General features: G+C 40.9%; 2 protein-coding genes across 3 annotated transcripts in view; both read right to left on the minus strand.

Moving 5' to 3' along the window:
* Nucleotides 1-4,920, minus strand: part of LOC129181318 (F-actin-capping protein subunit alpha-2) — a 31,738-nt gene extending 26,818 nt beyond the window's left edge. Inside the window, exon 1 of the mRNA XM_054776373.1 lies at nt 4,833-4,920. Within this exon, the coding sequence (XP_054632348.1) occupies nt 4,833-4,871 (39 nt within the window). The 5' untranslated portion in view covers nt 4,872-4,920. The remainder of the gene's footprint in view (nt 1-4,832) is intronic.
* An 8,400-nt stretch (nt 4,921-13,320) lies between these two features.
* Nucleotides 13,321-24,908, minus strand: part of met (MET proto-oncogene, receptor tyrosine kinase) — a 68,261-nt gene continuing 56,673 nt past the window's right edge. For both annotated transcript variants that reach the window (XM_054775756.1, XM_054775755.1), the window contains exons 13-21: nt 23,502-23,655; nt 22,777-22,911; nt 22,164-22,421; nt 19,474-19,554; nt 17,026-17,207; nt 16,840-16,949; nt 16,350-16,515; nt 16,138-16,274; nt 13,321-14,478 (exon numbers count right to left, since the gene is read on the minus strand). In XM_054775756.1, the coding sequence (XP_054631731.1) occupies nt 14,178-14,478; nt 16,138-16,274; nt 16,350-16,515; nt 16,840-16,949; nt 17,026-17,207; nt 19,474-19,554; nt 22,164-22,421; nt 22,777-22,911; nt 23,502-23,655 (1,524 nt within the window). In that variant the 3' untranslated portion in view covers nt 13,321-14,177. The remainder of the gene's footprint in view (nt 14,479-16,137; nt 16,275-16,349; nt 16,516-16,839; nt 16,950-17,025; nt 17,208-19,473; nt 19,555-22,163; nt 22,422-22,776; nt 22,912-23,501; nt 23,656-24,908) is intronic.

A 24,908-nucleotide genomic window follows, 5' to 3' on the forward strand; every position in this document is an offset into this window, starting at 1 on the left:
TCAAACTCAATATACTTGCAAACATCAAAATAAGGCAATCATTTGCCTTCTTGACTGTTGAGTTGTGTAGTCAGTCTCTACACACCAAATAGCAAGTCATTTAAGATTCATAGCCAGGCAGAACCAGTTTGGTGTTTTTGTGATTTGTGATTATTATTAAATTCCTAGTTTTGACAGAAGAGAGAAATAAGGGGCTGTCAAAAAGCCACAGGCTAACCTAAAAGCATTCCTGAGCCCAGTGAGGAGGCGGAAGAAACTATCTCCATAAGCGTGACCGATTCAGAAGAGGAATTGAGGAAGGACCAGGACTTCTTTTTTTTTTTTTTTTTTTTTTTTTACAATGACAAAAAATGAGACTTTCTACGTCAGGACGTTTCCTAATGCTGCCACAATAAAAATAGCAGCAAAGACAGATTTCTCAACAAGGGTGTCAATAAATGTACTTGTTTGATTCGCTTGTTCTATTATATTTACCCATACATTGCAATGTTTCTGTTAGTTTCATCTCTACTACCAGCACATCTCAATAAATTGGAAAATCACGCATAATGTATTTAATTTCAGGAGTTCCCTTAAGACAAAGAGACCAATTAAAATCTCTGGAAGTATTAGCGCATGAACCAGTAAATTACAATATTCAACGTTGACAAATTTTCAAATTTGATGAGATATTAAATTTGAGGTTGTCATTGGGTGTAAACTACAATAATCCAAATTATTAAGAATTGACAATATACATTCTTGAAATATTTCACTCTGTGTGGCGAATCTAAAGAATATATATCTGTATTTATCTATACTTATTATTTATTCTTCCAATTACTGAATTAAGGTATTGTTTGTTATGTTTTATGCAGAAGTTGCTGAGACACGAAAAAGGAGAAAGATTAAATTAGGGTTGCAACTAATGATTATTTTCTTAGTTGATTCATCTGAAGCTTGTTGTTTTGATTAACCGAGTAATTGGTTAGGCCCTAGACGGATCAAATAAATATGAACTGAACACAAATAGTTAGTGGTTTGATCCCAACATATCAGAAAAGAGGCAAAAATGGCAACCACTGTAATCACAATCACTGCAAAATAACAGGATATTTACATTTTTACATTTAAAAAATGATTCATCCAATACCAAAATAGTTGTCAATTAATTGGATATTCAGTGATTAATTATTGCAGCTCCAGATTAAATAACTCTGCTTCTTCCTACTCCTTCTCAGACATGTTGAATTGTGCAAATGCAAACATGCAATATACGTCAATGTATCTTTGTTACCATTAAACCATTGTTCTGCTAAATGATTGCCATGCAGCAACTTTGTCTATGCCAAGGACAGAAGTGAATTTTCTCACTGAAAAGATAAAGACAACAATTACGCTGTAGAAAAATTATGAATAAACAAAAGGAATCTACATTTTTGGAAAAACCCCTTGAGAATAAACGTGATAAAAATAATTGTTAAAAACTCAGTGCAGCGTGCTACATAGAAGGTGCAAAAAAAAACCACAGAGGAAGATGAATAATTCCAGATACAATGACAGTCTGGTAAAGTTCTTGTGACATTTCAGCATCAAACCAAACTGAAACAGGCGGACTAATCCGATTGGTTCTGTTTCATTACCATCAGTGGTTCTGTGATGGCGTCCAACAGCGGTAAATCAAATGTTGTGCTTTGTACTTTGGCACAGCACAGGGTTGAGTTTTTAGACAGACTCATACCTTTATTGTCACTGCTACAGAAGCAATGAAAATCAGTTTGGCATCTCTTCATCATGATCAGCATTGAAGATTAAAATTAACTAACGCATTTATTTACAAGTTGGGAACATGTTTATAGAAGCACTACTGCAGGCATTACATGAAAAAAGATAGGGTTACAGATAAAAGGTTTTAATTTGTGTCTTATTAGTCACAATAGCATGACTGATGCCACATTATAGTGCTCCATTTTAGTCACATTATCGTTTTACATTAACAAGGAGAGTTGTAGTTTTAGGATTGCTTCCATCTTAACATGTACAAGTTTGTTTTTCCTTTCATTGCCAGGTACTAGACAGTCTTCTGGTGCAGACAAAGACATCTCAGTGGAAATGAGAGATTGAGTAACAACAGTTTCCTGTTGTACACGCGTGTGGTTTCCCTGCTGTCACCAGGAAGCTCAAGCACACTTTGGCACTTTGTTTAGTGTCAAATAAGGAAGATGAAGAGAGTTCTCATTGTTACGGATTTTCCCCCAACGTTCTGTCTGTCCAAACAAGAAGTGTCCTGTGGACAGTTAACAATACATAAGCTTGAAGCTTCTCACTGGGAAAGTACTATTACTGTAATGTTTGTCCACCACAAACACCCAAACTGATCCACCTGGAATATTGGCAGAGCTCCCCAAACAACCACCCATTCCTTGGTATTTTTCCTTTTAAGTTTATATTGAACAGCTAAGCGGAAGAAAGTTATGATCTCACAAGAAGATTCTAGCGTGTATACAACCACTAAGGAGCGTGTGTGAGCACTCCACCGTATGTGGGGATTTCTATGATATGCTGCACTTTCATTTGGGGCTAACTCTGTGCAGTGCATTTCTAAGATAAAGGCAAAATAAACCAAGTAAACAAGATACTGTGTGTGTTACAACTAGAATTACATAATCATTGGTGAATGAATGCAGATTGTTTCTCAAAATACTATTATATGTTATTTGTTTATGTGAAGTCATCGTTCAACGTGTCATTTTGCAAACATTGCAGGGTTTCCGCTACATGTAATGGATCTTGGCGGGGCACCACTGCTCAATAAAAGCCGCCACACCTTGGAAATTAGTTAGGGTTTTTTTTTTTACGCGAAAACAATGTTAAGTAATACAGTGTATGAATGGACATATATGCTGCATCAGGGGTGCCCATTAAGGCAATCGCGAAGGTAGTGTTGGTCGCATCTCACCTACATCATAACCGTCACTTCATAGATGTCATATGACAGTCATCTGACATTAAGCCCCCTGATTCGCTCTGGTGGCGAAACAGCGGCATAAAAAAAAGTGGAGAACGGATGTCGGCAGCCACACACAGATAATGCAACTTTCGTCTTTATTATTCCAATTACAGATAAACTAACTCAGCGGTAAGATGCCTTTGTCGACAACAGAAGTTATCTGTTCACTTGTAGCGTCTACTTATGTAGAAAAAAAAGTAAATTGTTTCATGGCTGTGCTTCGCGTCATGAACTCTACTATAGAATTGTGTGTTTTCTCCAAGTTGGTTTGTTAAACTACTATTTCACAATGAATTGAAAAATGTGCCCGTTGCTGAAAGCTTTTTAATATGTTGCCTTGACTGCAGCTGCATTGTCTTTTGCATAATCCTTTTCATTTCTCGTATACAGCATCTGTAATGTTGTATCGCAAATGCTAAATGGACATAACACATGATGAACGCTACGTAGCTATTTTCACTGACATGTCACTCAGGCTATGTACACAACTATTGAGTAATGATGTGTAATTATCTTTACTGCTTATTGATTTGAATTGTGAATTACTGAACAATATCAACTATTTTTGATGACCTGTAAACTTTGAAACTGTAAATGTAAAATCCTAATCATTAGTATTTAGTATAGTAGTTGCAAAGTTTACCAGTTAGATTTTATATATGCTATATGTTTTATAGTAAGAGGTAGATCATTTTGATTGTGCGCACCCCTGAAGTACATGTACAATGTATTCAAATACCTATATTTATAAATAAATATATATTTTATCTATGCTGATAGTGGGAGGTAGATCTTTGGGACAAGGTAGCCCACAGGCTGAAAAAGTGTAAGCACACCTGTGCTATATAGATACATGTATAGCCTATTATTTACATATTGACCACAATTAATTTTAAATAAAACATCTATCAAACATCATAAAAACGTTTCACTACACTTTATTTTCATACATGTATAGCCTATTATTTACATATTGACCACAATTAATTTTAAATAAAATATCTATCAAACATCATAAAAACGTTTCATTACACTTTATTTTGAAAAATATGCTCCGGAATCACCTGTGTGCCCTGTTGGCAGGAAGAAAAGACCAGAGAAAGGCATTTAAAGTTAATTAATGCATTTGTGTTCAAGCCTGTGAAAACGACTGTAATGTTGACATTATTACAGTAAATTTAAATATTTTAAAAAAATCCTGCAGCAGCAGCAGCAGCTCGACGCAGGGGCGGCAGTCTGCCTCTCATGCAGCCCACCACAACAGCTTCAAAAAAATCCTAGGTGAAACCCTGCATCATTATACACAGTGAAATAGTGCTTGTTAGTTAAACACAAAAGCACACAGTAGGCGCTTAGTGTCGTATTAAGTGTTGATTTGTGCAGCAAACGTTAAGTTGTGAAGTTGTGAAGAGTGAACTGAGAAAGTGTGAGCAAACATGAAAAGGGCGTGTTAGTAAGTGAAGCTAACTGCTAGCATCGAGCGGCTATGCTAAACAAGCTAGCGCTATTTGGCGAAGACAAACTTTATTAACACCAACGACAAACCCAGTCAGCAAACAATGTGAGATAAAGTGAAGTTGGCTGAGTTTATAACGAGAACTCTGTTCCTATTTTGAGCTAGGACCGTACAAGGAGTCTGCCTTTGCAAACGAGCGGAAGTTGAGCTAAAAATAAGAAGCAGCAAAAGCAGCGACGGCGGTTACACAGGCCCGGGAATTACTATCATTAAAATACATACCAGCGTCAACGGACGCTCGTCGTAGATGAAATCAAGTACGAGGCACACGTGGAAGCTCAAGCAGTCCCCCTGGGGTTTGTTTGTTGTTTAAAAAAGCCTTCTTACCTTTTCCTCGTTGGATACGGGCTCCTCCTGATCCGCCATCTTTTCTTCCGGCACCACCAGCTTGTCACAACGTCGTTACGTCATCACATGGGTGGTTCCCTCTTGCTTGGTTCGCGCAAGCGCACGCGCACTTTTAAAATCACCTCAGTTTCACATTTTTAACCTTTCTAAATATATTCATAATGAACACATAATTACACATTGTAAACCGCATTTACGAGTGATTAAAAGGCAATGATATCAAAAGGGAATATTGTTTTAATTCTGAAGTAACTTCAGAGTAATTTTAATTCCTAAATATTCCTGAGTAGGAACATCCATCCATCCATCTTCTATGCCGCTTATCATCACTCGGGTCGCGGGTATGCTGGAGCCTACCCCAGCGGATGAGAGGCGGGGTACACCCTTGACTGGTCGTCAGCCAATCGCACAGCACAAATAGACAAGTAACTATTCACATGCACATTCATACCTATGGACAGAGTAGCCAGTTAATCCAACATGCATGTTTTTGGAATGTGGGAGGAAACTGGAATTACCCGGAGAAAACCCACACACGCACAGGGAGAACACACAAACTCCACACAGAGATGCCCAACGGAGATTCGAACCCAGATCTTTCTGATCTCCTGACTGTGTAGCCAACATGCTAACCGAGTAGGAACATAAACATCCTAAATAAAAACTCAAGTCAAGTGTTGTTTGTTGCAGCTTACATTTGGGTATATTAAAATCAGTGCCGTGCAGGGAGGTTCATGGCTGGTGAGGCACTGACTCAACCAAAAAAAGAGGGGAACAGTTCACTCTTGTTAATATAATTCACTTTGGTTAAAAAAACGTTTTCAGATACGACTTAGACCCTTTTTGTTCTAATAAACAGAAAAACATATGTGTTCTTACCTTTTATTTGTATATGCATCCTTTCCTTCTCCAGGAAAAGTTCTGATATTTTGTGGTAAAAGTGTGGTCACCTCCTGGTGGATATATAATCCTCCATCTTGGCAATCAAATTCATCAATTCATTCACCAGGGCATGAGACTACACTAGGTCCCCAACTAACGAACACAATTGGTCCCAGACGACTGTTCGCAAGTCGATTTGCAAGTCCAACAAAAGGTAATATTACCAATTATATAGGTACTACATGTACATGTATACATATACAGTATATGCGTATGTATGTAAATATGAGTTTGGATGCAGTAGTAATATTAAACAAGGATAATTAATGAAAAAATTAATAATAATAAAAATGATATAATAATACGTAATGATAAATGTTATTTACCTTTGTCGAGGAGTCGTCGAGCATACGTCGTTGGTGGTGGAGGAGGAGGAGGAGTAGTTATTGAAAAAAGGACAAATCGTCGTGGTCGTTAGACTCTTCTAAAAGAGGTAGTGTTCTGGGGGTGGTGTAGAATTAAGCAGGCCTATTAACTCTTCATAAACTTTAATCACACGCTCTGTCCGGGTTGTATCGTACAGCTACAATTTAGCTTTCTCTCCCCAGCGTCTTACTCGACCTGTTGGTCCCATTAGCAGTGTCACAGTGCCCTCTACTGGTCAAGCATGTGTAGCAGTATAAATATGGAGTTACGACAAGGCAAAATACATGAAAATTTACAGTAGACCAGTCAGCTTGTGTTCATATCTTCGAATGTTCGCAAGTCGGATGTTCGTAAGTTGGGGGCCTAGTGTATATCAAATACACTTGATATTCTGCGGAGAAAAAAAACCTCTGGCTTTTCCTCTGTGGAAGGACGTCAGCAACAAGCACCTTCCAGCTCACGCCCACACCCACCCTTTCAGGATGCAGCGGTACTGCAAGTGCCTCCTGTATGGCATTTGTGTGAATTTTATTGTCCAATTAGCAACAATGATGATGTGCACTTACAATGACTCACATTCCACAGGCTGTACAAAGTCATGATGTATATAATAAATGTTCCTGCAACATTATATTATTGGCCACATTCTGACAAACACAAACTGGCAGGCGCCATGATCCAACTCAGTGTGCACTCAGACAGTAGGCGGGACTCGCGCACTAAGCCGAGAAGCCACGCTCACGGTGCCCTCAATTTAGGTTTCCTCCGTGTATTTGACCAGGAAATCTGCAAATTCTGTGTCTTTTTTCTTAAGAAAATGTTGGAGGATACAGAAAATACATTTCTAATACAGTTCAATGGACAAATATTATGGTTATGTTTATGGTTTCATTTGTTTTGAACATGTATGCAAGTTACACCTGAGTACATCACACAGTACAGTTCACAGTTCCACATGTCCAAAAAGGAGTAGGAAGAAGCAGAGCTTATCAGCTGCAATTCATTTGTCCACTTCCTGTTTTCCAAATTTAGTCTTTGCCAATTGTGAATACATCGGAAAGGCAATTTAACAATGTACTGTAGTGCAAGGTACTGCAACAAAATTATATAGCAGATTTAATAATAATAACAGATAACTGATTAAAGGGTTACTAGTGAACAGAAATAGTTTGATCGGGAGTGAGCACAAACAATGTGCTCACCAGAATGAAGAGTCAGTGGTCAGTGTAAGAGTGATTAGACTTAGCCGGTGATGGAGCCAGATGGCCACTGGCTACCCCGTAGCTCCGCCACTGGACTTACCATTGTATATAAGTATTGTATGTATCTTACTTGTGCTTGAAAAACATCAACTGTTTGGACTGTTTCTTAAAATCGCTCATTGATTTGAGCCCCTTGCTCCATAAATTGATTCCACATACTGAAATGCTGAAGGTTTTTTGCGTTGTCCGTGCATGTAAGTGTTTTGAATTTTATTTTTTTTTTGTCGTACTTCTCCTCTTCTTGTTCGTGCAGGGACCCACGGCAGCATTGCGGGCGGCACTGTGACTCACCCTCAACGTGGACTTATAAGTCAGCAAGTATACTCATGACAGACAATAAGGTGTTATTTTATGTTATTGATCATTTTTGTATTTTTCATCATTACTTGTGAGGCAGAGATCATGACCCTCACCTGCCTCCCCTGACCGCACGTAAATGATTAAAATAAATAAAATCAAGCACCTCCTGCTTCTTGCTGCCTAGTAGGATTGTTTAGTAGTACCACACTTTTTCCACTAGAGGGCAATATTAGCTAAAATTTGGACGTGACTCAGTGAGCGATGATTTTATTGTAAGGTAATTTAATACAAAACCAGTGAAGAAGAATAAAATGTTGACTAAATATCTTCAATCGACATTTCGAAGTCCAAAGAATTTAAAATTAATAAATTGGTAATATACTATTAATTATTTGCATACATCGCATGTTTTCAATGTGTGTAGTTGTACATTACGATTGTAGTATTGTATATTTTACAATACTACAAGTATGGTATTAAATAGGGAGTAGATTAAATAAGTTTGACTTCTTCCTATGACCATTCAGTTGTGACTTATATGTAATTCAGACTGATATACCATCTTGCATTGTTTTGAGGCATGCTGGACGATCAGGCAAACGTTAAATGTCCTGCGGTGTATGGGGACATGTGAGACACTGTCCTCCTGCAGGGACTCACAGTAGCTTCGGGGACAGCACTGTGACTCACCCTCAGCCTGGACGTAGTCAGCAAGGATTCTCATGACAAACAATAAGTATCAAAGATGGAGCATAATGAAGTGAGAGGATGAAAGGCTGGATGTAACGTTTTCACTGTAACTCCATGCCGAGTGACTCTGCTGTGTGTGCTCTTGGCTTTCACATGAAAGTGGATGGAGGCGGAGACACTTCCACACCTGATAGTGTTGAGGCTGCAGCATTCATCTGCAGCCCGCAGCAGAAAGAGTGCTGATTAGAAGGTGAGTAAGACAAAAGTCCAAGTGAAGTCACATTGAACACATTCATGTATTAACAAGGTGCTCTTTTTTCTACTGAGGTCATCATCTTATTAGTCTTAGTCACTTTCCAAGAAGCTACGAGCTGGAAAACTGCTGCAGACCTCATTATGATACCTCATCATGATACCTCATGAACTACTGGATGAGGAAAATCGGTTAGTAACGTGCTGACAGAAGCAAACGTTTGAATGACTTTTAACCTCCAGCTCGAGCATCTTTGGAGGTTATGGTATGATAAGCTATCATACGATGCGTTACAATGTGTTGTGTTACCTCATGCTACGTTATGATATAGCATGGTACTGCACTCTATGTGATGAAATACAATCCAATGCAATACGTGCTTTTCTCATGTCAGCGTTTAAATGTGAAGCTGGTCTAACTTGTCATACAGCACCCGAGTGTCTGTCTACCTCTCGCATGACACGATAGAAAACACAATCTGTCACATGAGAAAATACAAGACCTCACATGAGATGATTCTCATATGAGAGATATCTTTCATGTGAGAAGATATGATTTCTCACATGAGATGATATGTCTCATAGGAGAAGATTCTCATAGATTTCTGTGAGAAGTTTCTCATATGAGAGATATGATCTGTTGTATGAGATGACATGATTTCTCATATGAGAAAATATGAGCTCTCACATGAGAAGATATGATCTCTTACATGAGAAGATATGAGCAATGATATGGGAAGACATGAGCTCTCATATGAGAAGATATGATCTCTTACATGAGAAGATATGAGCCCTCATATGAGAAGATATGAGCTCTCATATGACAATATACAATCTTTCACATGAGAAGATACGGTCTCTTATAATCTCAGAACATTTTCTATGAGAACAGAAATATGAGAAATAAATCTGAAAATTACTATGGGCATTACTATTACAATCTATATACATTCTATATGAGAAGATATGATCTCTTAGGTGAGAAGATATGAGCACTCACATGAGATGATATCATCTCTTACATGAGAAGATATGAGCACTCATATGAGAAGACATGAGCTCTCATATGAGACGATATGATCTCTTACATGAGAAGATATGAGCTCTCATATGACAAAATATGATCTCTCACATGAGAAGATACGATCTCATCTAATCTCAGAACATTTTCTATGAGAACAGAAATATGAGAATAAATATGGGAATTACGATGAGCATTGCTATTACAATCTATATACAATCCATATGAGACGATATGAGCACTCATATGTGAAGACATGAGCTCTCATATGAGAAGATATGATCTCTTACATGAGAAGATATGAGCAATGATATGGGAAGACATGAGCTCTCATATGAGAAGATATGATCTCTTACATGAGAAGATATGATCTCTTACATGAGAAGATATGAGCCCTGATATGAGAAGATATGAGCTCTCATATGACAAAATATGATCTCTCACATAAGAAGATACGGTTTCATATGAGAACATTTTCTATGAGAACAGAAATATGAGATTAAATATGGGAATTACGATGAGCATTGCTATTAGAATCTTCTTATATGAGAAGATATGATCTCTTACATGAGAAGATATGAGCACTCATATGAGAAGACATGAGCTCTCATATGAGAAGATATGATCTCTTACATGAGAAGATATGACCACTCATATAAGAAGACATGAGCTCTCATATGAGAAGATATGATCTCTTATATAGAAGATACAATCTCATATAGAAGATACTATCTCTGACACAAGAGGATTCTCATATGTTCCAATGAGAAGATTCTCATATGAGAAGATACAATCTGTCATATGAGACGATGCGATCCCTCACACAGCTCTTGGTTAGGAAGATGTGATCTCTCATATGAGAAAATACAATCTCTCACATGAGAAGATATGAGCTCTGACATGAGAAGATGCTATCTCTCACATGAGAAGATACTGTATGAGCTCTCATATGAGAAGAGTCTCAAATGAGAAATATGATTGTTCATTTGAGAGACACGATCTCTCATGAGCAGCCTGATGATGGCCATGGAATTTGTCAACACTCCCATCCTCACAGCGTGCACTCTCACACTGTTACACTGTTGGCTTTGGTGAATAATCTCATGCTGACGTCATGAGATGAGGTGTTTGAGAAACTTGTCACTCAGCCAACAAAAAGTGAAACACATAAAAGTCCATTCAAGAGCGCATGTTCGAGAGCAACAAATGCAAAGGAAACATAAAAGTCTTTGGAGAAAAGACACTACTTTATCCTGTTACTGTTAACACTCGTTCACTTCTTTTTACACTTGCATGACACTTCTTGATTCCATTTATGGTCTGGTGTTGTGTGCTTATGACGCATTTCCTGCAGTTGCACAACATGTCAGCAGGAGGCAGTGTGCGTTGCCATATCTTTGCGCGTGTGCGCGTGCGTGCGTGTATGCGTGCGTTACCATCCAGTGCCATCCGCCTCCTTTGCTTCCTCCCATGCCAAAGCCCATTAACAGCTCATAATGGCTCCATGCTGACTCAGAAGGTCAGAATGTTACTGACATTCTTCAGCTGCCTTTATCTGATCATAACACACACACATACTGAAACTGTGCGTGCGCGTGTGTGTGTGAATGTGATTTATTTATGATGGACTACTGTACGTAGATGTAAGTCTGTCTGCTAGGACTACACCACATGTCCACTTCAAGTTGAAGAAATCAACAAAGTTTGATATTTTAATTTTTTAAACTGGCTAAAACCAACCCAGGTACTCATAAATTAGAACATAAGTTCAATATATTTCAAGAAAAAACAGCGTGCATATCAACTTTGCTATAGGTGAGTCAGTATATTATTATTATTAGCATGAATACTTTTCAACGTTTTAGCTTTTTTTTTTTATTGCATTATGCCTTTTGTTTTTGTTTTTTCAACTTTGTAAAAGTTTTCTTGTTTAATTGTATTTTTTAGAATATATCTGTGGCCTATAAAAACAAGCTCATTTATTCATTTTCACTTAATCCTCACCTAGGGCCACGGGGGTATGCTGGAGCCTATCCCAGCTTTTTTTTTTTTATTTAAATGGACTATTTGGTCAAATGTACTTTAGAAAATGATCCATCATCTAACTAGCATATTGAAACCTCCGAATGATCAAGTGTGCCATTTTCCAGTAACCCTGAATACAGTATTGATTTAATAACAGCAATAAAATAAAAACACATTTGTTGATCTTCTTAGGCTGTGTGGGGGCGTATCCACTGAGGGTCAGGTGACACAGGAAGCTCATGGCTTTGTGTCGACAACTTCCTCTTTTTGGTTGTCGTCGCTCTTTTCTTCCTTTGTCGGACACTGACTGAGAAGTCCTCTTGAATAAAGACGTCTCAGCGCTGTTTATCTTCTGGAAGCATCTACGAACTTGATCATTTTCAACGCCATGTTGGCTGACGCTGGGGTCAAAGGGCATACAGACACATATTTAGCACATCCTTTAACCGCGCCAATATGAAATAAAAAATCTTAATCTTCATTTTTAGATTTAAATCACTGACTTGGGGTCAGAGTTCATATTTTTCACAAATGGTGATGCAAAATGACAGGTGACGGGTTTAAAAGTCCAATTAAAGGTTTTTTAAAATCAAGATTTTCGTCATTATTAAATGTATTAAAATTGTTTTTGTGAATTTGTAAAAACCAACAACAAAAAATTATTTATAATTAAATGAATGCATTTTTTGTATTTATTTCAATAATTAATAATTATTTCAACATGTGTTCAAAACCTATTGTCATTATTTTGGCTTCAACTGGAGTTATCAAAAATATTGATGAGGAAAACATTTAAATATGAATGAAGAAATTACATAAACATAAAAGAAAGTATCCGGCATGTATACATAGTAGATGTAATATACTGTACGTAGTATACATGTGGCCACAACATGAGATATGGGGTCAAAGTTTGTATTTTTCACATGTGGTGATCAAGATATGAGGTGAGATTTTTCCCATGACTAATTTTATTAAAATTATTTTTTTTAAATGTATTAAAAATAAAATTACAACTTTCATGATATATTTAATGCATTTTTTTTCAATTTTTTAAATTTAAATATAATTCTTGTAAAATATCTTCAAAGGCTACTGTTATTCTTTTGTCTTCAATTCCTGTAAAATATGAATGAATAAAAATCGCATGAAAACAAACTAACAAGCACTTCTGCATACAGCAGTAAATGTAGCACATGTAGTATACATCGGAAATGTATACATGCACCCACTAAACAAAAGGCCCTTAAAGCCATGGTCACGGTTCACTTAGATGAGACAGGAGGGGGAGGGGGTCGGGGCTGTCTAGACGGTACCTGCGGGTCAAAAGTGCAGAAGTCATCCGGAGGTTATAGGAAAAAAACACAACACAAAATGTTGCATTAGTTTGATGCTCAGACAGCTCAAAGTTGTTTTTGAGCCTTTGAAGGCAGCGGTGGAAAGCGTGATCTCAGTGCGGACATGTGACGCCATTGTGGATTCACCTGGAGGACAGGTGTGTTCGGCACTCAAACTGCAATTAAAACGCATGTAGAGGCTGGCGTAGGAAGCTTTTTTTTTTACAAGGTAGACTTGACAGGACGCAATAAGAACACGTACCTTTACAAACAAACGCTAACATGTTTATTTACACCACAACACCGGCTGATGGGTCATTTTTGTCCAAAATAAAAATATAATACATTTCCTTCTCATTGCAAACATTCAGGCCAGTCTGTCTATGGCCCCACCCACTTCAGATGCCACTCAAATGATCTTGGAAATCCTCTCATGTGATCATTTAAATGAAAAGTCGTGTTTATTTTTACAAACCAGCCTGCACTTTAAGATGCTTTAACCACAATGAAACTGTACTGAAAGTAATGGATGGTACGGTATGGTAGCGATACATGCACATGGTGGGTTAAGCAGTGGCAGTGTTATCCGCTTCAGTGAGTCTCACATCACCTTTTTGCATTTTCAAGTTGAACATTTGCACTTAAAGCAAAGGTACAGAAGTAAACTAGACTATTTTGTTGATGTAGTATTTGTTATTTCGAAGCGTTTTTTCACTACAGGAATAACATGTGGGATCATTCTCCTCCTCCAAGTCAGTGAACACACCTTTCCTGAACTATTTAAGTGTTTTGTGGAACTCAGTAGAAGCATCCAGTGACACCACACACATGCACCACCGTAAACAGCCTCTAGGGCGACGACATCACGTGAGGTCAGGGTGACTTTTGTCCTTTGTTGCAACGTGTTGTCATAGAACATTCACATTAGAGATGACCAGTAGGACGCAACGATGGCGGCTTTCCTGCGTCTGTACGTGGACAGCATGCTGGTCCAAAGATGAAGGAAGTCAGTCACTTCGGTCCGAAGTTTGGCAGTGGTGGTGATGCGTGAGAAGGTGAAAGTTCAAGGGTCTATGTACATGTCTGTACAGTGTTTGGACATACAGTAGTTCACGCTAACACCCTCCCTTCAGGCGCAACAGTCTCGCTCCTCATGGCAAAAAAGGATGGGGTGCGACGTCAGGGAAGTGGAGGGTTCGGACGAGGAGGAGGAAGATGAGGAGGAAGAGTAGGCGGGGTCGGAGGATGATGAAGGCGCGAGCAGGGAGGGGTAGGGGCTCATCTTGTCGATGTTGACGTAGGTGGTGTTGAGCAGCACGTAGTGCTCGCCGCTGAAGCTGGAGAAGATGGCGGCGATGCGAGACACCAGCTCTGCGAAGGACGGGCGGCGCTCCGGCTTCGGGTGCCAGCACTCCACCATCACCGTGTAGCTGCAAGGAAGCAAGGGGAGGAGTTGAAGGACAGGAGCACATTCTAGCATCTAGGCAGCAGAATCACGGTCCAGAGCTGCACGAGCACTGCTGGCACTGGGGAGCTACGGTTCTTTGAGGGGAAAACTGTACTGTGACATTGTGGATCACTTGTGTTCGACAACCATGGCTGTGTGTTGACTCATTTTCAGTGGATAGCAAATCTATACTGCTGGAAAAGCTGTACACTGACTACTCTAAATCTAATCTTGGAGCCCCACTGGTGTCATGTTGCAACATTTCTTGTCTATCTTGTCTTTCCACACCTCTGATATGGTAACTTCAATACCTCCCGTGCCTGGAGAGGTCAGCCTGGTTGTTAACGTTACGAAAAAAAAGAAAAACAGAGTCCAGTCGGCACACGCGTCCGCCAGCGCCTGCTTTCATCGAAGCCGTCAAGTGAGAGGGGGAGGGCAGATGAATTTCCGGAATGTTTACAGACGCGCATCGGCGGCGTTCACGCTGATGTTTAATTTACAGCTCAGGAAATGCAAGCCTTGGCCTCCCTCACCTGAACCGCCCGCCCACCCACCCACCCACACACACACACACACACACACACACACACACTATCTTTGCACTAAGAGATCTCACTCTGCATTCATTTCCGTGTATCTTTAAAAAGTGCTAATGTTCCTAACAAAGAGTAATTTCATTATTTTAGGTATATTGTATATATTCGTAAATACCGTAAATTCCGGTGTATAAGCCGCACCCACTAAATTTTGAGGAAAAAACAGATTGTTCTCATACAAGCAGCACCGGTGTATAAGCCTCACAAGTCCACGTCACAAAGTGGCTTATTATGGTGCGCACGAGTCCGTGGGAACCAGGCAGCTTTTGAGTATGAAGCTGCCGTGTGCTGAATCGAGTGCTGTTAGTAAAGTGTCTTTAAAAGACGACGCTGTGAGTCAACCAATGGGTTGACAAGCTTGTCGTGAGTGCACTGATTGCTCGTGAAGAAAGAGCTGCTAATGACTCGCGAGCGGCACAGTATTTTTAAACATTCAGTTGTCATTCTGAAGTAAAGGAGATGTCACGAGATTAAAATTTAACCACGAATGAGCCGCATAGCTGTATAAGCCGCAGGGTTCAAAGTTTAAGAAAAAGTAGCAGCTTATACACCGGCATGTACGGTATATCAATGTGTATATATAATAATGTATTCATATATATATATATAATCTAAAAATATATAAAATGCATATATAATTATAATACATGATATATATCATATATATTTTAACAGCAGTTTACTACCTGAAATAGTTTAAAAGTGTAAAACCCCAAGCATGCCTCTCAGGTTTCGTCACAGTGTGTCGGGAAGCGCTGCCCGCAAAGCGTGATGGGAGAGGGTGCAAAGAAATCCACCGCTGTTGACAGAGCAGGTCGGATAAATTGAATGCGGCTGACACTTGGTCTGATTGATGGGCCATCCTGAGGAGGGCGGCGTGAACGCTGCCGTAAGGGGCGCTTAGCAACAAGCCAAGATAAGGAAACACAACAAGAGGGATTGCACGCTGGCATCGGATTTCAAGGAGGAGAGGCCGAGCGGACACATGGCGTTCATGATGGATTTGTTTTTTTAGACGTATTTCTACATAGCGGGATGACACTTACAGGGTATCGGGGCAGAACTCGGGCTGCAGCAACCTGCGCCCCTGTAGGAGGAACACGGTAATGTCGAAGGAGTTCACATCGGAGTAGGGCGGTGCTCCGCGGGTCATCAGTTCCCATAGCAACACGCCAAATGACCACTAAAGGACATATAAAAACACATTTAATATAGCATCTGTGAACCCTTCATGCTAAGAAATGAATGGTTTGCTCACCACATCAGACTTGGTGGTGAACTTGTGCGTCTGCAGGCTCTCTAGCGCCATCCACTTGACGGGAAGCTTCACACCGCTCTTGTTGTGGACGCTGTAGTATTCTTTGTCGTAGACATCTCGGGCCAGGCCGAAGTCGGCCACCTTGACTGTGTAACTCTCATCCAGCCTGTCACAGCAAATCACAATAGCCTTATCATGCACCGGGAAGTAGTCGGTGACAATGTTGTTTTTGACTATAAAACATATAATAAATGCTCCTTTGTAACGATAACATGTGTCCCCAGAGCGTATAATTTATCATCTCCCTCATTTGTTTGCTCCACTATTGACAGAAGAGACGTTCAAATGCTCGCTTTTCAAGTTGCGTCTTTGGGAAAAAGCTTCTACCTCAAGCACATACCATTGTAAAAAAAGCAGGCATCACTATACATCCTAAAATAAAGCCAGATTATTTGCATTCACATTATTTCCTAAGGTGTCTAAGTCTTACATGCAGTTCCTGGCTGCCAGGTCCCTGTGAACAAACTTCTTGCTCGCCAAATACTCCATCCCTCTGGCCACCTGCAGCCCAAAGCCCATCAGGTCCTTCACTGTAGGGTTCTAGAGGGAAACAAACACATGGATGATTTTACCCAAACACTAGAAGGCCCTCATGTGGAGGTTCAGGTGGTCTTACATGGCCTTCGTCACGGATGAAGTTGCGCAGGTCACCGTGCTTCATGTAGGGCAGCACCATGAGAGGAGAGCCCTCGGGAGGCAGGCAGATGCCAAGCAGGGATAGCACGTTGGGATGGCTGAAGTCCTTCATAATGATGCCTTCCTTCAGGAACTGAGTGACCTCATCCAAGTCTGTGATGCCTTCAGGAATTACAAAGAATGTTCACATTTGGAGCTTTTAGAGCAGACTGGAAGTCGGTGAGCACTCTGATGATGACTGATGCAATGGAGCAGAAACCTCATCCTGACCTAAAGCATTCCAAATTCCCATTTGCAGATTGCATGGAGGCCTCAGATGTCACGCTCTTTTAGCCCCAGAGGTGCTCTTCAGGAAGATTAGCTTAGAAGACAGCTTCGTGTCCTCTACTCTATTGACTACCAATCAGTCCAAGGACAAACAATGTGACTGTTGACTTGTTGTCATAGCGACAGGTTGACTCCATCAGTGAGAGCTTCCAAATGTAACAAAAGACAACAAAGAGAAGATGCAGGAGGAAACACTTAACTCAATAAGAGGTTCATATCCCAGGGGACTGGACCTCATTCCATCCTAGCAACATCAATCTAGCTTCTCCTAGTGATGCTCACCATAGGAGGCTCATCCATCACCATTGGCTTGAATGTGATGTCATACACTTTTAGAAGATGATGGATGATGAGTTTGTTATATTTTAGGAGGACACGCTTCATCAGTTGTACAAATATTTGGGATGATGTAGAGTAATGTTGCAGATCGTTCAGCACAAGTCCTCAGAATAATGCTCGCTTGTAAGGTAGATGATCACAATGTATCCCAGCGGCAGTGTTCATGTTGGTGACAAGTATTTTTCATCATAGCTGTCGTCAACAACCTTTTTTCCCTGACAAAAATGCTGACAGAAAGCCAATCACATCTCATTTCGTCTTGTAGGCAGTAGGGCAAAGTTAGGACTATCCAATCAAAGCTGCGTGTGGAAGCGGGGGCGGGGGTTAAGTTATGGAGGAAATCCAATGACAACTATTGTCTTTGTGTTGGAGTATGTTGGAATATTGTAACAAGTTACATGCTGCAATATGCCTACGTCTGAAGACTAGACAGATGGACACATTTCTCATTTGATGCGATGAAGAACAAGACACTGTAAACCTGTCAACATTTCTATTTGTAAATATGGGAAAACAAGGGACTTTAAGTCAGGATAATAAGCCTCCATTTGTTAAAACATTTTTTTTTACAGACGTCTTTATGTCCATTCATCTTTCTTGCGCTGTCGATTTGATTGAGTCACATGACATGCGGCTTGCCAGGCGCGTCACAAGTCCCACCCTTCCACCACGTCACCATCATCACCTGCAGTGGTGTGGTGCAAATTGCAAAGTTGCAATCGACTATGTTTTACTGGTGGACTTTTATTTTGAAAGCCTGACCCTTTGCTGCTGCAAGATGTGTGTTATGCTCATGTTTTAAAACTCTTACTTTTATCCCTGTGGTTGTCTTGCACACTGGAAGGGGCGCTGCAAGGGAGGGAGGGACAGGCTTATTGGGTTAAAGAAGTGTCAATAATGAGACTTCCACACTGCTTGGTTATCACTGTCCATTTCATAGGAGCAGTTCCTGTCACATGCTCAAAGATACCATTTTTATCCTTCATGATGGTGGCGGCGTTTGAGTGGCTTGGACCAAGCATGCAGACAATATTGATCTGTTTTACTCTGTTTTTTTTTTTTTTTTTACGATGTCTACTTTCATGTCACTTCACTTTCACTTTCCCTTTCTTTGACACATTGTTATCAGAAGAGTCTGCCTCACGCTTGAGACATAATGAAGAGAAAAAAATGAACTAAAAGCAAGGGAAAGGGAGGGGGAAGCCGTTGTGTGCCTTTCTACCTGGGTGTGGGACCTGGGAGACATCATGAATGCCAAAAATGAAATATCTCAGAAGAAAAATAGAGCTTAATTCTGCATGGACAGATTCCTTTGTCTTCTTTGCCAACGATGCTGGCAATGCTGGTACAGGTAAAATGAAGAAAGTTGAAAATTTTGGAAGTTTATAATCTATGTTATGTTTTGTGGCTCCAGATTATTTTTCTTTAGTGGAAGAGAAGGCAAAATGGCTCTTTTGATAGTAAAGGTTGCCAACCCCTGTCTTAGACAAATCACTGAAAAGGGATCTGCTGAAGAGATCATTTCAGGGATTCCTGATGCTTACAAGTTTACTGTAAGTTTGATGACATTCCCATATAAACATGCTACTTGTGCTACGAAGTGTAAATCAAATTATCTACACTTGAGGTTCTAACGTGAGTGTTGCTGGGAAATGAATCCCCCCTCAGTGCAGCGTTCGGGAGAGAAAACACACAACAAAACTTCCTCTTCTTCTCAGGGCTTTGTTGGACCTCCACAAGAAAAAGAAGAGAAGATGCTTACGGTTCAGAGACTTGATAGCACAGTGCTGGTTCTGGCCGTCTGGCTCCAGTAGGGTTCCATGGAAGACGCATCCAAAGTGACCTGTGGGATTTTACATACAGTATTTACATTATATTTAATGTACATACATGTGTGTGTTCATACTGTATATGAATATAATACAGTATATTTAATATATATCACTCATGTACTTTTATCATTTTAATGTAAACTCCTCATCAAAATTTTAAGACCAGTTGAATAATTGCAAGAATTAACATTTTGCACTGTTGGATCTTAAGGATGTTTTAAGTAGAGCTTCAAAATGCAAAAAGAAGAAATGGGAGTGCAACAAAAAATGTTTTGAGTAAGTAGTTTATTGCAAACAAGCATGAAACAGTCTGTTCGTCAGCCTTTCAAAGCTAAAATCTTGACAAAAATTTGGATTCAATGTAATTTTCTGTCAGGTATTCACACTGTCATGATCTCTTGATGGCAAAGGCAAAAAAACCTTCTCTCTTTGAACGCGGTTGGATTGTTAAGCTGCATAAGCAAGGCCTCTCGCAGCACGGTATTGCTGCTACGGTTGGACACAGTAAGGCAGTCATTTGAAACTTCATCAAAGATCCTGAGAGCTATGGAACAAAAAAGTCAAGTCACCAGCCCTGAGCCGGAGGATCCGATTGGCTGCCCGTCAAGACAAGAGACGATCCTCGGCCCAATTGAAGGTTTGTTACCGGTGCCGAGTGCGGTCCAGTAACCATCATACTGCATTTGCCCATTTGGAATTTGCACGAGGGCACCTAACAAAGAGCATTGAAAGGTGGAAGAAAGTTTTATTCTCCGATGAGAAAAAATGTAACCTTGATGGTCCAGATGACTTCCAACGTTACTACGTTACTGGCATGACAAGGAGATCCCACCTGAGATGTTTTCCACATGGCACAGTGAAGGGGGCACCATCATGATTTGGGGTGCTTTTTCCTTCAATGGAACAATGAAGCTTCAGATTATGCAGGGGCGTCAAACGGCAGATGGCTATGTGGAGATGTTGCAGCGGGCATCCCTCATGACTGAAGGCCCTCGTCTGTGTGGTAACAGCTGGGTTTTTCAACAGGGCAACACTGCAGTTCACAATGCTCGCCTGACAAAGGACTTCTTCCAGAGGAATAACATCATCACTCTTTTGGACCATCCTGCATGTTCCCCTCATCTAAATCCAATTGAGAACATTTGGGGATGGATGGCAAGGGAAGTTTACAATAATAGACATCAGTTCCAGACAGTTGATGCCCTTCGTGAAGCCATCTTCACCATCTGGAGCAACGTTCCCACTAGCCTCCTGGAAACACTCGCATCAAGCATACAACAAAAATGGCACAGCTACCATTACTGAGTCCTTTTTTTGAAAATTGTATTTCTATTTTCGTCTTAAACTTTTGATCAGCCAATGAACAGCCTATTTCAATGTAATGCTTTTTGCAATAAATTGCTTCCTCAACATATTTTGTGTCTCACTTTTTGCATTTTGAAACCTACTTAGAACCGCCTTAAGATCCAACAGTGCAAAATGTCAATTCTTGCAATTTTCTTTGGTCTTAAAATGTTGGTCTATTTTGCACCATATTCGTATCATATTAAATACATCTCTGATGCTGTTGTCTAGTGCATATTGATCGACTGACTTGTCATTCGACTTATCTTGTTTGTGCTTCTCTTGCTGAAATAAACAAATGTTTAAAAAAAATTGTTGTTGAATGCAAAGCCAACATTAAATAAGTCCATGCTAATAAGTCCAACACTGCCAGGGTAACCCAACACCAGGGTTTATTCATTAACACCCCCCTCTTCAGTGAATTATTTGTCAGCATTAGGGTTTTGCCCCACACTCTCAGAGGGGGGTTCAGGAATTAAATGAGCGCGGCGATCTCCTATCACGTCGTCGCAGATGGCCGAGGGTGTTGGATTACCAGCGAGCACAAAGCAGCATGGGAATACTCTGCTGTGAGTCGCCACCAAATCAAGGCTCCTTTCTTCAGGGGATAATCTTAACTGGGGTGGGGGGTCTTGGGGAGTCTTTTTTTAGTTGTTTTCTTCACTTGCTTTTGAATTTGATGTGCTTTTCTGTGGGTAGTCCACTTTCAGGCGGGAGAGTGAAGTTTAAGAGCTGAGACTCACTTTTCCTGTCCTCTTGTGTTGTAAGTAATTGTCCAACAAGTACTTTATGTGTCACACCAAACACTGGTGTTAACATTGTAATGCATCTCATTCTTTTATAGTTGCATGTGGCTCTCTGTAAGCCCATACAGTTATGCCAATATCGCACTGGTGGGTAAGTACTGCAACTTGGGTTCCAGCTCTGAGGCAGCAACTCTACAAAGTGTTCTTTGCGTGATCCTGCTCACTCACTAGTGACGATCCAAACACTACGTTTGTGCTTGGCAGAATTAATTTTAAACCTAATTGAATACAGACTTCCCTTGAGGTGTGTTTGACCGAAAGAGAGATTTTTTTTGCCCAAAAAAATTGAAAAAGGTAGAAATGCCCTCTATTTTTAAATTTCCAGGCATTTCAGTGACAATCTCCTCTGAAACACAGCAGTCACATGACCTACCAATATAATAACCGAGTTGACCAGCATAAGCTCCACTAATCGTTTGTTTGGAGACGTGTTGAAAATGTTGACGATCACGTGACCATGCCCCACTGACCTCTTCCGATGATCTGGTTGAGGTGAAGCAGCAGTCGCTCCTTGGCTATAACCACGTGCTGCACCTCCGTCAGCAGGTCCGGATGCAGACTGGACAGGTCGATGTGGACCGGCGCCATCAGCAGGGGTGACACCAGCTCGCCCTCCAGTCCCATCCCACGGGCCAGAGAGCCCAGCTGGGGCGACAACAGCTCCCTGTTGACCCTGCCGTACATGGGGGGGACCGCACGGCACGTCTCGGGTCTGTCTGTGCCCTGATCTGATGAAGGCGGGTGGAAAGGGGAGATCAAAGATGAGCCTTACTACAATGAAAAGAGGTCACATTGCTGTGATGTCATTACTATACTGCCACAGCCACTAGAAGACGTGTTTTCACAGTATCTGGAGATTGTTATGATATGCTGTGATGTGTGAACCACCATTGTTTTTGTTATTTAACATGTACATTGGGAGAGAATTGCACATTTCGTTCATGAAGACCGGGAGACACAGACAAGAAGGCGTGGAAGCAGTGCGTGGATCATGCTGCTGCAGCTGTTAGTAGAGAACCTGTAAAGCAGGCGTGCTAGCGTGGCGCTAAAGCTGAAGAGGCAGAGCTTGTCCGATCCACGTACCCTCCAGCAGGGTGGTTCTATAGTCCACCGATTCGTGTGACACCATTTCGTTAGTAGGGCTGACGCTCCTCGCGTTAGCCAGCCTGTCCAGATGCTGGATGTCACCCCGGCCATCATACCACACCTCAGACAGATCTACACAGAGGAAGATTTAGAGCCGGGATGGAGGGAGAAGATGTGAACAGGAAGGAGAAGGACAGCGAGGGATGATGGAGAAAGAAGAACAGACGTTAAACGCAGAGAAGAACCCCAACACACACGTAGTATGGCTTGACCACCCAGCACACAAAGATTCTCTTAACAAATAATGCTCACTTTTGCTAATAATGCTTACAGGAGAAAAATAAATGACCTGTTATCTAGCATTGCTGTTCTGACTTGGTGGCGGTCGCTTTTGTTACCTCCATGTGCTGAAGTGCAGTTTGTTCATTAGTTAGCAGGAATATGCAAAAACTACACAACCGCTTTCCATGAAAACTTGTAGATGGGGGGGGCGCAGGTGCCCAACATTCAGTTTCGGTGCAGAACCACATAAGGTGCAAAGTCTGTCAAGTATTTTTTGTTTTCTGCATTGGGGCCAAGTGGGGTGGTGACCCACCAGATGGAGCTGTGGTGAAAAAGGCTTGCAGCGTGGTTGCACCCAGTTTTGTAATAAGCACTACCGCCACCTACAGGACTGAAATGGAAATTATCTTTCTAAAGGCAGACATTTCCTTTCCACTCACCGTCAATGCGCTTGCTCCTCCTCCACATGAGCAGCGTTGCAAGGAGCAGCAGCAGCAAGCTGACCAGCACGCAACCCACGATGAGGCCCGTGTAGTCCTGCTCCTGGGCTAGCGTCACCTTTCCCAGGTGTCTGATGGAGTCCGCCTGGCGCCACTGAAACACATCATCATCATCATCACCACCATTGCACTTTCAAACCATGAGAAACAGTCAGGTTTAAAACACAGCTCCTCTGTCAGAGATGAGCACACGGTTGTTTTAAGAGCAATGACGATGATTCCAGGGGGCGGAGCTGAGTAATGGTTCATATTTGGGTTTGATCCTGTTGAGGCCTTTAGCTATATGGACACCTTACTTATTTAAACACACACACACAACTCTGAGGGAAGATTACATCAGTGATATTGCTTTTGCTTTTATTAGGTTTAGTGGATATGAGGTCCCATTGCTATCTCAGAAAATACAGCGTGTGTGTGTAGCTCCATATGGCTAAAGGATATTAGCCTTCCCGCACTGGAGATAAAAGGTTCTGTTCACAAGTGATGAGACTGATAGTGTTGGCCAGGAACTCTTCCCATTTGAAGCATCTTGGTGCTTCTAGAGTTAAAGGGGCTTAGGGGCTTTTAAAATGATGCTGGATCCCACTGAACACTATAGTAAGTTTATTTTATGAAAATACTCCATAAATCTCAAGGTTGTGTACAGTGTTCCCTCGTTTATCGCGGGGGATAGGTTCCCAAAATAGCCCGCAATTAGCGAAATCCGCGAAGTAGTCAACTTTATTAGTTTTTTTTTACAATTATTATACATGTTTTAAGGCTGTAAAACCCCTCACCATACACTTTATACACTTTTCTCAGACAGACAAGAACATTTTCTCAAATTTCTCTCTTGTTTAAACACTATCAGAGTTCAAATTTCGTTTGAATTTTAATGATCAACCTACTAGTTTGGACACAAGAAATTGTTAAGTGACTCACACGTATTTCACTCCTCTAACCGTGCCCACTCACCCAGGCGCCGTTTAGCTGTAGCGTTTTTGTATCCCTCTTAAAACATATTGCTCTTGCTGTCGTATTTTACTCCTCGTGGTCCTCCATGAACCAAAGATTCATTTACAGTATTCCGTAATGCTAGCCCAGTGCTGCGTAACTTCTGCCTTCCTTCAGCATGTCCAGAAGCTCAACCTTTTGTGTGATTGCTGGCTTCCTCTGCATTTTGGGTGTAGAATGTTTCGTCGACATTGTGGGTTTTGTCGAGGAGAAAACTTGCAACCATACAGCATTCAGAGTCACATGCGGTTAGCTTCTTCTGTTTCTTCTATTGTTTACAGAAGCGGTGTCCAAAGTGCGGCCCGAGGGCCATTTGCGGCCTACAGCTCATTTTGTAATTTTGTATTGGCACAC

This window comes from Dunckerocampus dactyliophorus, chromosome 5, assembly GCF_027744805.1.
Source record: "Dunckerocampus dactyliophorus isolate RoL2022-P2 chromosome 5, RoL_Ddac_1.1, whole genome shotgun sequence".
Lineage (NCBI taxonomy): Eukaryota > Metazoa > Chordata > Actinopteri > Syngnathiformes > Syngnathidae > Dunckerocampus > Dunckerocampus dactyliophorus.